At 34.5% G+C, this 18233-nt stretch overlaps 1 protein-coding gene across 1 annotated transcript in view; it reads right to left on the bottom strand.

Moving 5' to 3' along the window:
* Nucleotides 1-18233, bottom strand: part of LOC148944142 (fatty acid amide hydrolase 1-like) — an 85571-nt gene that overhangs the window by 58870 nt on the left and 8468 nt on the right. The window contains exons 2-4 of the mRNA XM_089100804.1: nucleotides 14273-14464; nucleotides 9125-9408; nucleotides 2177-2424 (exon numbers count right to left, since the gene is read on the bottom strand). Of these exons, the coding sequence (XP_088956930.1) occupies nucleotides 2177-2424; nucleotides 9125-9408; nucleotides 14273-14464 (724 nt within the window). The remainder of the gene's footprint in view (nucleotides 1-2176; nucleotides 2425-9124; nucleotides 9409-14272; nucleotides 14465-18233) is intronic.

Raw genomic sequence — 18233 nt, 5'->3', positions numbered from 1 at the left:
TCGCCCAAGGACTAATGAAAAACATATCCAACTGCAAAATAACATCTTGAAAATATGGTACCATAGCTTAACCTATACATCAACTTCTGGTAGATGTCCTCATGAAAAATTTTAAAAATCCCTCTCGTCAAACGCCGTCACATTGTGTCCGGACACCAGAAAATCACAACTAGACCATTGACTTCTACTTTCTATTATGATTGGTTGATATATATATATATATATATATATATATATATATATATATATATATATATATATATATATATATATATATATATATATATATATATAAACACTTTTTGTATGTAATTTTTATTAGCTTGACTAGTTTGCAGGTATTTCACAGGTTTGACCTGACATAGGGTTACCATATAGATCTTATGGTAGAGGCGCCACCGTGCTGGGTAAAGAATGTAAAGCCTCGAAACCCGTTAAGGCCGGTGGTATTCTTCTGATGAGCCCTAAATGGAAGGTTTTACTTGGAAATATTTTGCTAGATTTAAGGTGCTTTTGCTGGTAATTTTACATCGACTTACATTTATTGATGACAACTTTGCATGGATTTGGACTTTTCTATTTGGTTGATGGTTTGGGTATACTGTTTGGTCCTAGGTAGTTGGATGGATGTGTAAGGTGAGAGCCTCGTTCAAGTGCACATTTGTCTCAATTGCTGGATTAGGACTACAGTTTTTTTTTTTTTTTTTTTTTTTTTTTTTTTTTTTTTTTTTTTTTTTGCCAAGTAATTACCTCTTAAACATAATATATATATAACCACTCATTATTCTAAATGTTATATGCTAGAAAACTACAAGAGACGCAATGGTTTGAACCCTAGATATCTAAAAGACAATTCCATTTTCCACAGCAGTGCAACATTAGGTGATCCCTAAATAGTTACGTTTTAGAGCTAAAAGTTTATTTCCGATATGTTTTTCTCCTCCTTTCACGATTTCACACCGTTACGGAGCAACAGACAGCTGCTCACAACTGAGGAAAAAATGAATGCACCATTGCTCCTCCCCAACACAATACTCCTCCGCAACAAAATCCTTGGTTATCATAGGGGTATAGTTTCAGCCTTATCAATAGGAACCTCTGAGATTTAGGCATTTAGTCATGAAGACTGTACTTTAGAAACAGTTAACAACTCCCAATAAATTATTTCCAAGGAATGTAAATAAGACTGATTCGCTTGATTGCAGGCGGGCCTCATAGTTATTTTTGATTTTTCCGCTACTGATAGTATTTCTACTATAAACACGATAACATAATACTTACCGCGATAAGCTAAACGGTACACAATTATCAAATTGTACGGTTATTAAACAAATATACAATAAATTGATAACTAAATTACTGAAACCTCCTGGAATCAGTTACTAATAGTGGAAAGCAATTAAAATCCAATATTTAAGCTAAAAAAAATATTAACGTCACAAAAGTTTTGTCAATCACGTGCGGTATTCATATCAAGAGCAACCGAATAAAAGAAGTAAATGGTAAAGAAAGAAGGAGAGATAGAGCAAGGAAATAGAAGAAATGAGTAAGGATATCAGAGAGAGAGAGAGAGAGAGAGAGAGGGGGGGGGGAGAGACGTTTGTTTAAGTAACTTAACAAAATTGAAAATGTGCAATATTTGACGAGGAATTACATATTTTGGCACTCCTGTATTAAACGTACTCTCTTATATACTGCAATGGAAACCAGTCACGAAAAACCCGTTTTTGACGGGTTAATTCAAGACACCGCTATAGAGTAATGCAAGGCATAGCGTGATTTTCATTGCGTATACGATATTTAAACTGTTGGTTTTTAGGTTTTAGGGGGGGGGGAGGTACCTAGGTTAGGTTACGTAATAATATATGCTATGCTTTACCCCCTCCCCCCCCTCAATGTGCAAATATATAGCTCAAATTTGTTTCTAAACTATTATATATTCATCCTATATTATTTTATTTTATTTCATTAGCATTAACCAAACTAGCAGTATATAAAAGAGTTCGTTTAATACAGGAGTACCAATATTTTCCTTTAATAACAGGATTGGTTAGATCATCACTAGATAGCGTTTGAAGACGCAAAAAAAAAAAAAATACCCATTATGTTTACCAAACATGACGACGTTTTTAGTTAACATTATATCGTATTTATCAGAATATTTACCGGGACTCACCTCCTAAGATACCTTTAATTGACTTCTTGAAACCATGGTAGCTTATTCTTCCACCAGTAGGTTTAATTGATGCCAAGCCGCAAAAGGCAGCAGGAATTCTCGCACTGCCACCAATATCACTACCTATACCAACGATTGATCCTCCACCACCGATAAGTGACCCTTCACCGCCTGACGAACCACCTGGTGAGCGAGATGGGTTGTGCGGGTTACGAGTTTGACCCCATACGGGATTATCACATCCAAAACTAAAAAAAGTGAATATGAAAGAAAACGAACCAATAGTGATATGAATCATAAGCTGTTGTTTTTCTGTTGTTACACGTTTTTTTAACTGTAATAATAAAGCCCTTAGTTATTTCTTTTTTTACTGATAAACGTTAAATTTCAGTAACAGGTGTAAGAAGCAAGTTTTTGGACGAAACTGTAGAAAAGACTGAATAAGGTTTACGCGTTGTTTAATAAAACTTTAAAAACAGTAAGGAAAGGCAACCACAGAGTAAGATATAGCTACTATGACAAGGGACGGTTAAAAATCTATGAAAATGCAAAATTTGAAAGAATGTGTCCAGATTTATTTTTTCAAAACCACTTGTCCAGATTTTTTTTTTTTTCAAAACCCTTGCTACCACAATCAGGAAAAATTTCAACAGGGCTGGCTGTTAACATCTGAGAATTTAAAACAACGACACAAAATATCGGTTAAGAAACACTGGAGAGCAAAACTAAAGCTACGTTTCTGTGGCCGGGGACAAAAGTTAATTATTGAAAGAGTTGTAATACCCCACCCGGATACAACCACTGTAGATAATAGCAAACATTGGTCAATTTAGTCAAGAATTAATTAGAAGTTTGATGAAGCAACAGCTAGTTCATGGGCGCCAGCAAGGGGGAGGGGGCAGAAGGGGCATGCCCCACCTGGAAATTTAGGACTATAAAGTCATTATAAGGAAACTAAAGGAAATAGAGCAGAATAGGAGAAAACCATGAAAAAAAATGTTTGTTGCCCTCTTTTGGATGCCTGCCAATAGATTTTAACCCATAATAAGGAAAATATAAGTTGTAATTTATGACTGAGTAACCCTTAACCAGTTTTCCAAAAAAAAAATTTCTATATGATTTGGTTGGAGTAGCAAAAAAAAATAAAATTCTTCATAGTTAATGAATGGTAAGTAAATAACGATCCTTGTCAATAAGAAAAGTGTAAGAGTTTGAGTATTAATAACACTCAGTCAAAGAATTAGCTGTTTATGGTGAGGCTAAATTTATTTCTGCTTCTGAGTAAATAGTGCAGTTATTAGAACACGTGAAGGTTCGTACAATTATAGAAAACACAATGAAAACAACTTAATAAGGGGCAATTTCGGTAAGAATATGCCGTCAACTTTTGCTTGCATTGTAAGAGTACCCATGAGCTGATATATGAAACCACTATAGTCAAAATGTTTCCCTGAACGGAATAATGGGAATTTCTGTATTATCCTCATAAACGGATACGTTTTTGTGTTTTATTATCGATTTTTTCCAGGAGTAAGGTACTTATTTCGTTGTCACTTTGAAGAGGATTTAATTTTTTACGGTTATAAAGAATAAAGGGTTTCAAATTTAATAAGTTTTGGTATTCAGAATTAAATTAAGAATTTTGAATTAAAATTTTTGATTTGATTTCACTAATCTTAGTTTTAATGTTTTACTTTGAACAAACTAATTTGATAATGCGTTACTTTTTACAAACACTGAGTCTAAAGGCCTTAAATATTTTGGTGTTTGATAACCAAGTTCAAAACCGTCAATATTGTTAAAAAATATCCGCCCAACGCTACAGCATTGCTCAATAGAACTAAATGCTGGGAGTTTATATCTATTTTTTGTATGTAGGCTATTGTTTTGTGTATTTTTTGTAATTACTTACTTATTTCATTTTTATATACTTTTACTTTAATTGACATACTTTTCCATTGCCTTCAGAAAATTGTTTGTCTCTAAGCTTCATTAAATAAAAAAAACAAGTTTTTTCAACTGATAGTAAAGAGCAGCATTAAAACTTGAAATGAATAGAAATTATTAAGTATATGACGGGGGTTGCCCCCCTCCTCAACGCCTCACTCATCCCACTACAGTTTTTTCGGCACTTTAAAAAAAAGTTACTCATTGTTCTAATTAAACGACCCTTGTGTTTCAGGAGCCGTTTTTAAATTATTGGGACAAAATTTAAACTTTAGCGTAGAGAGCGAGGCGTTGAGAAGGGGGCAACCCAATTCAAATACGTAATAATTTGTGTTCGTTTTAAGTATTAATGTTGCTCCTCACTTTCAATTGAAAACACTTGTTTTTTTTCTGATTGTTTTTTAAATAACGCCAGGATACCTGGCTCCACCTCCACGGATAAATGCCCCTCCCCACAGAAATATCCTCTGGAAAATTCAATCCTGGCAAAAATTTACCCAAGACAATTACCCTTAACATGTCCATGCGTAAAATTGAATCGGTAAAGAGAAAGCAAGACATATAAAGAAATTTCATGTTGGAATTCTGGCAAATTCACCCAGTGTAAATTTCCTCTGAAAATTTCACCCTCTGGAAACTATCCTCTTCATAGAAAATTTTCCCAGCAGAAAATTCGTCCTCCTTTCCCGACCCAAAAAATGTATGCATACTTTCCAATAAGAAATAAAACAATGGGCGATTTTTATAACCTTTCCCCAGGGGCAGTAGGGGTAATTCTATCTCCACAGACATAGTTATTTGGCCTTCAACTATGCCGAACAAAAAAGATATCTAAAAATTTTGATCGGACGATTTTGGGAAAAAAGTGGCATGGGAGGGGGCCTAGTTGCCCCCCCCCCCAATTTTTTGGGCACTTAAAAAGGGCACTAGAACTTCATTTTCGTTAGAATGAGCCCACTCACGAAGTTTTAGGCCCACTGGATAAAATTTTAATATACTTAAAATAATTGGCGATGAATAGTAATTTTGGTGAAAAGTCTTTGTTAAAATTACTACTAAAGAATTTCGGTTGGATGAAAAGGAGTATTATTGTTTGTATGGATGGAAATTCTGCGAGACTTATGATCTTCTACATAAATGAAGCCATCACAGCCTCTACAATAGGATTTTCTTATCGATAAATACATTACATATATTTTGTTTAAATACAATGAAGTATTTCGTATAAATAGAAAAAAAATATTACCATTTAAAATTGCTGAAAACTAAGTTCCTAGCAGTATTTGCCACCCCAAGGAAATTTCATTGCGGGGCTGATGAAGACCTGCCTTGCCTTTTCCACCTCTGTGCTGATAAATATGGGAATGTAACATAATAGCTGTATAGAGAAACATTCCAATTAATTCCTACTCCCCCCTTCCTCTTTCAACGTTTATCTGAAGCCTCATGAAGAGTAAGCAGTTTGTCCATTAAAATGTACTTTTGTAGGAATCTACCCTACCCCCCCCCCCCTAAACAATGACTCACCCCCCCTCCTCATTATAGCTGATACACAATTACAGATCACCAAACGTAGCCTATTTTCATTACGAATAAAGCAAATCAACTGGTTGAATCCAGCACTACCACCGTGCGGCATTAGTTCTTTTGGAACTTGGAAGCCTAAAATATAGTTATTGATACTTTTAAATCAATTAGCTTCTCAGGATTTTAAATCGATTGCAAATTCGTCCTCTTCAAGGTAAATTCGTAGTTTGGTGCCCTAAGCTGCCTTAACTGTCACCAAACCACCGCTGCTATTTTGGCGTCTTCCCCCCTTTAGGAAATTTTCTGCCGGCGCCCTTGAGCTAGTTCTAATGATCACATAATTAATTATTTTAGATAAGCTCTAATGAAAACATGCTTTCTTTGCGACTGAATGTTAATAGAATTGATACGCAAATTAAAAAAAATTACGCCTCTGCGCAATACAAAAAAAAAAAAAAAAAAAAAAACTTTGAAAATAAAATCATTCAAAACAGAGAGGATGCACAAACGTCTGGTGCATGGTTCAGTTTACACGGATGCAGCTTGGAAATATAGCTTATGTGTGCATTTTTAGACATACTGGACGATTTTGTCTACAAATTCTTTAAATCCCTCCTCCATACTAAAAACCCTTGCGGCACCACTTTATCCAGTATGCCTCCAAGGATGAATTCTTTGGTAAGACACCATATCGTATGAATGTAAAGTAAAGTTTTCACATTAATATGTTAATGATTAGAATACAAATTCCCATTATTGAAATTTGAGTTTCAAACAATCAATTTCAATAAACATATTACACTTCTGTCAATCAGATTTTCACGTATTTGTGTTTATGTAACTAAACCGGCTTAAAATAGTTATAATGGGAATTTATCGGCAAATTATATCGATATCATATCGGACCCCAAAAATCCATATCGGTCGGGCCCTAATACACATGATTATTTGCATTAGAATAATAAGACCAAGTTTAGGTCAAGATTTTTAGAAAAATATCAGTCATATGGAATATGACAAAAACGTGAATATATATATATAATATATATATATATATATATATATATATATATATATATATATATATATATATATATATATATATATATATATATATATATATATATATATATATATATATATATATATATATATATATATATATATATATAACTTCAAGCTCAGAGAAAAAAATTAGCTTAAAATTACAGAGGACTGCAAATGTACTTTCCTTGGCTAACATTGACATTCGTTACGTTACATAGAGATTAGCAACAACCCTATTTGGTTACAGTTGGCGACCGTTCTTCTAACAGGGTTACAGAATGCTAGCAATCCTGGCATCAGTTTGTGCAACCCAGAGGGGCCGTCACACTCATTCTTCGGTTGGCACTAGGACAAATGCAAAACATCTAAAACCAATCTTTTGGAAAGATAGCAAACTTTTCAATACAACCCCCTACTTCTCATGGTTCTATTAATATTTTAAAGGGAAATCATTTGTTCTGAATAATCCCCTGCACCCCTACCCCTAAACAGGAGATTGTGTCCCCGAGTGGATAATGAGATTGATAATTTTTGGTTGATATTTATCCACTCGTGGAGGTTGCCTTTGTAAAATGCAAATGCTAAAGGAACTGAAACTTGGAAACTTCGACAGGAACTGGAATTATCCGATAATTTTATAATAATTTTCCAATATCTAATGTCCAATATAGCACCAATTTGAAAGAAAAACTCCACCAAATTCGAAGAACTTTTGCTGTATAGCCCAGAGCTACATCCCCGCATTAGATTATTGGAATTTGTAATTTAATTATTTAGATTATTTGTTATCGAAAGATCCGATAATTAGAATTTCTAAGATACTTTTCTAACATTAATAATAATAATAATTTTATGATATCGTAATTCAAACTATTAGAATTATCAAAATTACAATTAAAACCACTGATTATCATAAACAGTTTGAAAGAGTGAATTGTGAAAATAGTATCATCAGAAACGGAATTTCGTACGAGAACCCCTTTCAGTTGTTGCTAATTCTTTATAAATCTGTCATATCAATTACTATCAAAGACGGGGGTTTATTTCAAGATATGTACAGGTGTCAAGAAACAATCAATCTCTTATTTACCTGCTTTGAGAATAGAAAAAAAGGCTTCACTTTTTATTCTACATTTAAATATTTGCTTTTTTGTGGCTATCAAACGTTTTTTTATTTTACTTAGTTAAATTTCTATTCTATGATTCTCTATTAGTGAATAATAAATGACTTAAGTAAACACTATCCAATGTACGCTTTTCACGCTTTCTATTCAGTGCTAGCGTATTTATTGACTTAGTCCATGACAGCTTAATCCATCGATCCCCAAAGTAGGCACAGACTAGAGGACACTTGAGACCCTCTAAAAAGGCAATGACAATTCTTAATAAGCTCTAATCTTAAAAAAAAATCCTTAAAGAATACAAACGACTTGTAGGGTAGGAGCCAAGTACTTAAACCAAACTCTTTTCTGTTTATTGAAAAACAAGCATGCTAACTGAAAATCAATTTTGGCTTAGAATCCCTGCTCAATTCTGAAGAACTGTCTATCTAGGTCTAAGAGCAAGAGAAGCAATCTTTATTCCTTTATTTTTTTTACATAGATACAATTCATGTTTCGAAAATTTGAAACTCTTTTAATCTTTACTTTTCATCCTTTTTCCTCCTTATATTATCTTCTCTACAACCCCCCCCCTTCTGTGTATCATTATTTCTGTCAACATTGTCAGTATCCTTTTCCATGCCAAAATTAACGGAGTACGGTTTAATTGGATTCAAAGTTCCAATTTTGACTGGAAGAGCAAATTCAACTCAAAGTTATGTTAATTACTTTATAACTACTACTATACTATCATAAAGGGTGTCTCAAAGAGAACACAGAATTTGAATCTACTATAAATCGAGTTGACAACAAATTTACATCACAAACATTCACCTGGAAAACAAAAGCACAGTATCAAAACATAATCTTAATGATCAGCGATAACAGAACATACGAAAACAACGTTGTCAATAACAACAAATAGAGACAACAACTTTTTCAAATCCGGTGCTCTTTTTGAGACACCGTTTACTATTACTCGTTTTGTTTTGCGCTGGGTTTTTAGCAAAGATGTGTCAACTTATAAAAGACTAATGATTCGTTTTTGCGATCTCCATGCTCCTTCCTTCCATGCTAGCAGCAAGGGTTTCCAAAGTTTATTTTTAGTTATTTTAGGATCCATCAGAAAATTCATTATTTTAATCAGTCGCATGGTGGTTGTTTACCAGCTCAGTTATTGCAATGACTTTGCAATTTTATATAAATCTATTCAAAAAATCTATGGATTTTACTTCGTCTGTCGTTTGTCTTTAGACTAACTATAAGAATTTATACATTTTATATGCAAAATCTATAATTTGCTTACTATCAAGAGTAGAATACACACCTGAGCATAGTTTGAGGAATATTTGTCTTGCAAAACGGGACAGCCCCGAGAGACTTCAAAACTGATACAATGACAGCATCAGCACAGCATGGACTGTCCAAAAATTTTGCAATCCCGACAGTTGCGTCGTAGCCTTTGACGCCAACATTGTCCTTAAGACTAATAGGCAGTCCATGAAGTGGTTTGCGATCCTCTTTTGGAATGGCATCTAGTTGATTGGCTAATTCATCTGCTTCTTCGATAAATTCAGTTACACAATTTAATGTGGCAGTAACTTCCAAAGCCTAAATAAAGCAAGTATTATGAATGAAGTTTAGGCGGACGCATTGCCAGTGCTTCCTATAAAATAAAGCAGAGGCGCTTAGATTGACAACATAGGGGAAGAATAAAAAAAATCGAAAAGGGGGAGGAGCCTAGTCCTTTATAAAATATTTTCCAACCCGCTAATTAAAACTTCAATACAAACTAACACACACAAGTATTTACCCAATCTCAAAATCTTTCATAGACATCTATTCACTTCATAGGCGAACAAATCCCCCCACTCTACGCCTCTCCTCCTTGCGGACATGAAGCAACACATCAAAATACTATAAAGTACGTTTTTAGTAAAACCACAGAACCAATCCATACTAATCCATGACGGTTGTTATAGAATTTCGCTTTCTGATCCGCGTATTAGTTCAGTGTCAATTAAATGAACAAACAGAAATTCCTACGAACAGGAGTTTATCCACTCCTGCCCCCCCCTTAACCAAGAACCTTCATAAATCTATTGCTTCATTTGCGTTTTATTGAAAACTAAACTTTTTTTAAGAGTGTGGTTTAATTTTTTTTCAACATAGACGAAAAATATAAAATAAAATCCATATAACAATCAATATGATTGGAAAGAACTAATAAAACAAACCAATCGATTAATATAAATGATATTGATTCCTGGAAACCACAGCAATTTAAGATTTTATTCAACACTGTTTTTTTTTCACAAAAAAATGTTTAGAACATATTTGGTTTTCACAAAAGCGCAAATGATGAAGTAGACTTTAGAATGTTTACTGATATGGGGGTGGGGGGGGCACCCAATCTCCTGTTTGTAGTAATTTCTGTTCGTTTCAAGTTTAACGCAAATATTCATATTAGTTTATCCTCGTTTTATAATTTATTTATTCATCTATATCCGTATCCAATATAATTAAGTGATAATTATCACATACGTGATCAGATTAGGCCTATATTATGTGATAAGAGGTGATAATTCATTTTAATTTTTGTTTCTTTTGATTTTGATTTATTCTTTGATAGTAATTTCTTGCTGCTTGAAATGTAATAGGACTTCATTTCAGCTCATTTTAAGTTTTAATATGGGTCTTTACTTTTCTTTGAAAAAGTTCTTCTTTGGAAAGTTTTTAAAAAACTATTTTGATTGTTTTTAATTGCTATTGTTAATGATATGAATATTTCTCACGTTTTTCATATTTTCGAAATAGGAATTAAAATATCAGATTTCAATTTGCTCAATGTGATCTGAGCACTGGCTTTGATTGTATTCAATATAATTATTGCATAAATTTCATTTAACTTGAAATCAAGATTTGTGACAGTTCTTGAACTAAGATTTTAATCCAAAAATATTATCTGGGTAATATAATAGAAACACACCTTCTGGGAAAATCTTCATATGACTAGACATTCATTTTCATTGTCTATGAAAATGGAAAAAAAATAAATAAAAATATATCAGAGGGATCACTCAGCTTTTTTATACCTGACTCTTTAAACTCTTTCATTTGTGACTTTGACGTGAGCGTTTGTTTTGTCGTAGGGGTGATGAAACAAGTAACCATCCGAGGTTTTCGGAATTAGTGTTTTATTTCCCCGCTCCTTAAAGGTGGGCATTATTTCCTGGTAGATTTTATGTGGAAAGACCCAAACAAAGTGCTCTTACGTAACTTCAAAAGCCAAGCTGAAAAAGCTTAGGGAACTGGGTATAAAATTAGTGTTTTCACTTGCCCCTTCGTAAATCCTTACCCGAGCACTAATTAAAAAGCATATAGTTTGCAATAAAACCAAAAAAAAAAAGAAAAATAAATCAACGGGCCATTATTTTTCTCAATACACCCATACCTGAATTTCCTTTCAATTTGGAAAAGCTCTGGGGTTTCACAAATGGGTATTATAAGTTAGAAGCTGCGAACGAAGCGACGAGCAAATTTTGAGCTTCATTAAACGCTACTTCGAACTTATTCTTAGGCCTTGGGTTAGGCTGAGCCAAAAAGAGCTTTGATTTAAATGGAGGTTGAGTTACATTAGAGTTGAGTTAGACGGGGTTTTAGTTGAACAAGGGTTCAGTCAAATGGGTAAAAGTTGCACGGGGTCCCAGTTAAACGAAAGTTCAGATGCAGGAGGTTTCAGTTAAATGGGGTTGAGTTGCACGTGGGTTTAGTTGCACAGGGGTTCAGAAAACTAGAGGCTCAGTTTCACCTGGGGTCAGATGCACGAGGGTTCAGTTACACAGGGTTCAGTTAAACGAGGATTTGGTTACACGCACACTGCCGCTTTTACAACTTGGATACACACAATGTCTTATGATTTAGAGCAATACCCCCCTCAAAAATTCCCTGAAAGTTTCAATTGAATACCCTTGGTAGTTCCTGCAAAATTTCACGTATGCTCTTTTGACAACCTGGATGCACATAGTGTCTTTTAGTTTAGTCCAGCATCCCACTCATCATTCCCTGAATTATCAACTTTATAGCTTTAGCCATAACCCTGTGGTATCACAGTATATTGACGTTCTACTTGGCAATTCAGGGCCTAGGGATCAATCGTCACTGCAAAAGATTGGGCGACAAGCCTGCAACTTGACCTTAAAAAAACTATTCACTAACCAAAAACTTGATTTAACACCCTATGCGCCACTAATTACTCTGGAGGATCTTTATTCTTATCATAAATCTTACCCATTTCTTCGATATTGCAGATAAGCCATTTTGACGACCTGAATGCATTTAAACTCCGGTAATTTACTTGTTTAGCTGGTATGCGGGAGGAGGGAAGGGGGTGGCTTAGTCCCTCTGAAATCTCATGATTTTCTCACTGTCTGTATTGGAAAATTCTTGCAAAATCCACTTAAATAACTTGATTGTAATGTTTTGGTGAATCTTGCCTGACCCAAAATAAATTCGATAGGTTTGTAGGTGCCTTTTATGTGTGCAACAGTAACAGTAGAACCAACTACAGATTAAAGAGAAATCATAAATGTGCTCGCAGTTTACTAATAATTTGGTATTTACAGAAGTTAATCATGACAGGGAATTTTACTTGCTATGGCTATGAATATTCAGTACGAATATTCAAATACATTGCAGAATATTCATTCATATTATGAATATTCAATGGGAAGAAATTGCATTGGCAAAACTGCTGACTTTTTCAATTCCAGGAATTGCGATGTTATTTTCGCAAGGAAAAATCTGCGCAATGAATCTGAAGTAAGCACACACGATTTCCAGGTATCAAAATTCAAAGACAACGCTAGCGTTGCCTGTAATAACAAGTCATAAGCCTTCAATGTATTATTTAGTTATTGCTTTTTCCTATAGTCTAGCCACGTCACATGGAAGGTTGATCGTAGGAACTGTAGAGGGGGCCCATTCGATTGGAAACTGGAAGTTCTTGAACCTCTTTTATAAGTCGAAAGTGATCTGAGGGCAACTAACCTCGCTCCCACGATCTTTTTAGCTGCCTTCCTCCCAAAGATATCTAATCAAAATTTGTAGATAGCCGTTTTGTTCTGAATAGTCTAAACGTCAAATAGCCTACCTATACCTCTGGGGATGAAATTACACCCACAGTCCGTGGGGCAAGGGCTGTAAATTATGCAAGCTACCCATTGTTTAAATATAGGTTTTGTTATTGTAAAAAGGGGGGGATGTTTGATCCTGGGTACTAAAAAAGGTTTAGTGTATTTAGGTGAAACATTCAAGATAGGTTGGGGAAAATTGAAAAGAGGTTGGAGAGCACCAGCCCCTGCCCCCTTGCCCTTTGTAGATGCCCTCTCCCCACTCAACACTGACCAAAACTTTGAGAAACTCATTTTGTTCATAATAGGTCAAAGTTCCAATAACTATCCCTTCAACGATCACATGACCCCGTACACAGTCCCTGGAGCAGGGGACCTAAATTCACCAAACAAATAAACTTATCTAAATAGAAATTATATGAGTTTTCCAATACAGATGGTGAGGAAACCATGAGATTTCATGGGGTCTCCCCCTCCAACATATGTGCTAAACAAGTAAGGAAATTTGTGTAAATTTAATTCAAGCTATTAGTCCTCTTACCACAGAAGCAACACTACTTCAGGGATTAGTTAGCAATATATCAAAATCACACATACAATTAACAATGCACAAGTCCAGTAATAATAGCCCATACTGAAACTATAGAACCAAGGACCAAAGGCAGGGGAGAATAATGGGTAATCTCCCCCTCTTTAGGAAAAGAACTTAAGTTCAAGGAAAAAACTGTACACTATTCAAAACTACAACAATACTTTTTGTGGGCTTTTAAATATTTTACAACAAATAACAATATCAAAATTTACCCCCCCCCCCCCCTGCAAATATGCGCACAGGAGGAAGGACCTTCGTGACATTGCCCCCCTCCCCTTTTTTTAAACATTTTATTTTTAAGTCTTGCGTTTTCATATAATTTGCCAGTTTTCATTTTTACTTTTGCCTTATCCCCACTTAAAAAATTGCCCTGTATACGTGCCCATTAGCCCCTCCTCTCTGCAGATTGTGCAACCACTCTTGATAGCAAGATTAATCAAACAATAAAGTTAGTGTCTAAGTTTTCACATGTGACCACCCTATCAAGAACTTTTTGCGTATTGTAATACTTATATATTGACAAACTTGGAGAAAAATATGCTTTTACTGCCTGAATTATAGCTTTTATCTTTATTTCCCATGTCATAATTAATACTCTCATTCTATTTCGTCTTGAAATACTTGTAACCCACTTAATTGTCCATTATCCTTTTATCTGCAATCGTTCTTAACTTAAAACAAGCTCTGAATCAGCTCTACCTATACAACTTACTTTATGGCACAGACCTTAATTAGCCTCTTAACAACTCACCTTGTTTCTATAGGCATTCAGTACTTGTATAGCTTTGAGATCGTCATTCTTCAATTTCTGTAATAAATCATCATAAGATAATGACAAGATTGTATCATATTCTTCAGACTTTCCTGACAATTTTTCGGACAATTCATCTTTCTGTTTTCTGACCTTGATACGTTTTTTCTGAATTTTTTCATCGTTGGCAGGCTAAAAAAAGAAATATAAATCACAGTCTATTTATAGATAATGATAACGAAAACAAAGGAGGGAAGAGGAAGGGAAAGTAGGGATAAACCAACTGAAATTGTTCTAAAGGGCCCCCCCGCCCCCTCCCCCCCTACGAAAAAAACTATGGCCCAGAAGTATGCCATTAAAATTTGTATTCAACTAAACTGTCTAGTCAGGAAATTTTCTTCCTTCACACAAGTTTTGAAATGGCAACTTAAGTTATCATGGCAAAAGCTTTTATCCAGATTCAACCAAACAGTAATTTCTATTCGGAGTAAAGATTCAGCGTCACACAAAACAAGTGCCATGTGAAGGAAGACTTGATGCTTTCTTAAAGTTGTAGATACAAATAATGGTCCCTATGAAAGCTAATGTTGACTACCGAGTATTTCTTGTAAATTGGCCGTTGTAGCCGCACATTTGGATTAATTGTGACATCTAAAAATACTTGATATAATAAGAAAGCAGAAGTTATTGTGCAAGATGGACCGGTAAGTTTCGAAACTTACTCTTACAAAATTAGTTACTAGTATCTTTGCAAAGTTAACACAAAAGCGGTAAGTTTCTAATACTCATGAATTTAAAAGAAAATATTCTCTCTTCTCTGACAGACTGATAAGAAGAAATATTATTTTTGCATCATTTTATTTGTTTATTTTCTACTTGTCTACACAGGGAAAAAAATTATACAAAATTGCACTTTAGGCTTCAAATAATTCTTTATAAGAGATAAGCTAGAGCTGCTGCTCCTCCTCATCTGGTGCATCTTCAATTGCTATGTCTGGCAGATCATCTTCCACTAGACTGTCTCCACTATCACGTGGCAGTGAACTATTGATAGAAAGACATGATGGCAGCGTGAACATTCCTTCCAGCCTTTCACGTCAATTTCCAGGCATTTTTGAAGATGCACAGCGATGCTCATTTTTTTGCTATTGAGTGACTGACGGACCAATAGAATTTTGTTCGCTGTTTCATGCTTGATGTGGTTTCTACAGTGGGTCTGTACTAGTCCATAATGTGACCAGAGTCTGTTGCAGGAGGTTTTCTCAATGCTGGTACCGAGTTGGCAAGAGAATTAAACAAGTAAGTAATTCCAATCATATTATAATCAGGATCCAAATGAAGAAAATTTAAAACAGCAGCATGTGTATGCTCTGTCAAGTGCTTAGCTTGAAGTCCAAAATGAAATTGTGGAAAAAAATCATTCATTTCTAAAAAGGTGAGTAGACAGGAAAGCAACCTTTTCAGAAATTTGTTTAATACAGACAGTGCAAAATAGTAGCCAATAATTAGCTGGATCACTCCAAGGTTCACCTTAGAAATTTAGAATAAAAACAATCACTCAACCTTCATTTCAGTGAACTGGGTAAAATTCTGTCCTCAAAACGCATGTTTCAAGACTTGTAAAAGAAGAAATTATTGAAGAAAAAATGGATTTGGCAACCTTGGAACCCATTAACAAGTTTAATCATCTCAACATCAAAAAATTGTTCAGACAAGTTGGACCAAAATACAACTTGAAATTAGATTTAGAAGCAGAAGAGCTTGCTGAAGAAAACACTTTTTTCTCAACAATGGCAAAATAAGAGGTAAATGTTCCTTGAACAACAAGTTCATCCTACATTTTAAACATGGTAAATATCAACTGTATTTTAAAACAACATACATTACACCATTATTTAAGTCAGGTAGTTTTGATAAGTTAAGAAACTATGGATATATATCAGCATTACCAATTTTGTCCAAAATAATAGAAAAGTGTTTTGCTATTGCTATGAGGTTATGTCTAGAACATCTAGAACAATGCTCTACATTGTGAATTTGGCTTCCTGAATGGTCGTAATACATAAAAAACGTATTGCAAAAGTCAGCATTTTACTGTGTTTATTATTTTCATTATAAACCAACTTTTTATGAGAAACAAGCACAAGAAATAATAATTGAACTTCTAGGTAGTACTGGATGACAGTGGCTATTCTGAAAGAAAAAGTATAAAACAAAAATGGCAGTAGCAATTAATTTTGTATTTTATACTATTTTACAATATATTAGTCATGTTTATGGTAGCAATACCAACACCAGCCCTCGACCAGATCAGAGCTATTCCTAGGGTTGGTGGTCCCTGGGAAAAATTATTCACAGCACTCCCTTTCCAACTGAAATACAAGGAAAAAATACCAAATCAAAGTTTAAAAATTTGATCAAATTTGGCAATCTCCCAGCCACAGCACACAGGGCAGCTAACCCGGTTGCCCCACCTCCCCAGGAATGACTCTCCCCCTGATGGTCCTATATACAGTACTAAATAGTTAATTTCTTTGTTGTTTTTCATATCATGATGCATCATATAACAGATAGTTGCATTCCTGAGTCTCAGTGATTGCCATTACCAATAAAATTGTGGACACAAATATTATTTGAAGTCATTTAAAATGACTTCAGAAACTTAATAACCTGATTAATAGAAACACACTGGATATTAAAAAGGTAAGAATTCCATTTGTCTCTTTTTTAGTTTTTATTTGTCCTCGGAATATATCTGGGACCATCAGGGGGAGGGATGCATTCTAACCCTCTGTATAAAAAAAATAGCATAAAAGTAAGGAATCCAATGGTGCTACTCTTTTTTTATGGTGGTCGGCGTTTACCCCCCCCCCCGCGGAAAATACCCCTCCATGGAAAACAAAGCTTACCAAATTTGAGAATTTTATTTGAGTTTTATTTTTCTAATTTCCGTTGGGGGAAGGAATATTGGTACTTGTGTATTATGTGCCACTCACTCAAGTTTACACTGTAAAATTCGAGAACATGCTGTTTGTTTTTGTTAGATTCTTTGTTACTGTAGAAATAAATTTTGGCTATAGATTTGCACCAGGGGGAGGGGGGTAAAGTATAGCGGGTCTGCATAAAAAATGCGTTTAGTACAATTATTCCGCATATTAAATACATAGATAGATGAGTGTATTTTAAAGCCAAATATACGACAATGAACACAGTAAAATAACATAAATGAAAGGCAAAAATAACAAACTTTGATCAGCAATCATCATAAAACACTTAAATGAAACACTACATTACTGGGATTTTTCTTATACTGGGATTTTTTTTTTTTTTTTTTTTTTTTTTTTTTTTTTTTTTTTTTTTAGTTAACAACATTTCCAGATACCTCGCTATTCTTCTGTAATTTTCTAGTGGCCATATACCTAGAAAGAATTGTTTACTAACTTCAAACTGTCCAAATAATTAACCCCCCCCCCCTCCTTAGGTGCAAATATATAGCCCAAATTATATATTTCCCATATATTCTGTGATTTGTCTTTGTCTTGTCTTGCCCAAAGCTAAAAAAAACTAACAAAGAAACTGTTTAGTTCTCGAGTTTTATGCAGTGTAAACTTGAGTGAGTGGTGCATAATACACCAGTACCAAAATTCCTTCCCCCTGCAGAAATTAAAAAAATAAAACTCAAATAAAATTATCAAATTTGGAAAGCCTTATTTTCCACGGTGGGGGGGGGGGGTATTTTCCAAGGGGTCTTTCCCGTGGGGAGGGGTAAACGCCTAGAACCTTTTTCTTATAGTTTTACCTTCAAAAGAACTGTCCTTGTCCAGTGGGACCAATTTCTTTACATGGTCAGGGATTGTACCTGTCTCCATTGGGGGGGGGGGGTGAGGGGGACTGTAATGCGATTATGACAATAATATATTTGGATAGAGCATTGAATAATATATCTCATTTTATTATCAGT

This window comes from Artemia sp. Qi Xiang Cuo, chromosome 14 (genome assembly GCF_049724085.1).
Source record: "Artemia sp. Qi Xiang Cuo chromosome 14, ASM4972408v1, whole genome shotgun sequence".
Classification (NCBI taxonomy): Eukaryota; Metazoa; Arthropoda; class Branchiopoda; order Anostraca; family Artemiidae; genus Artemia; species Artemia sp. Qi Xiang Cuo.
This window is presented reverse-complemented; position numbering and strand designations above follow the sequence as displayed.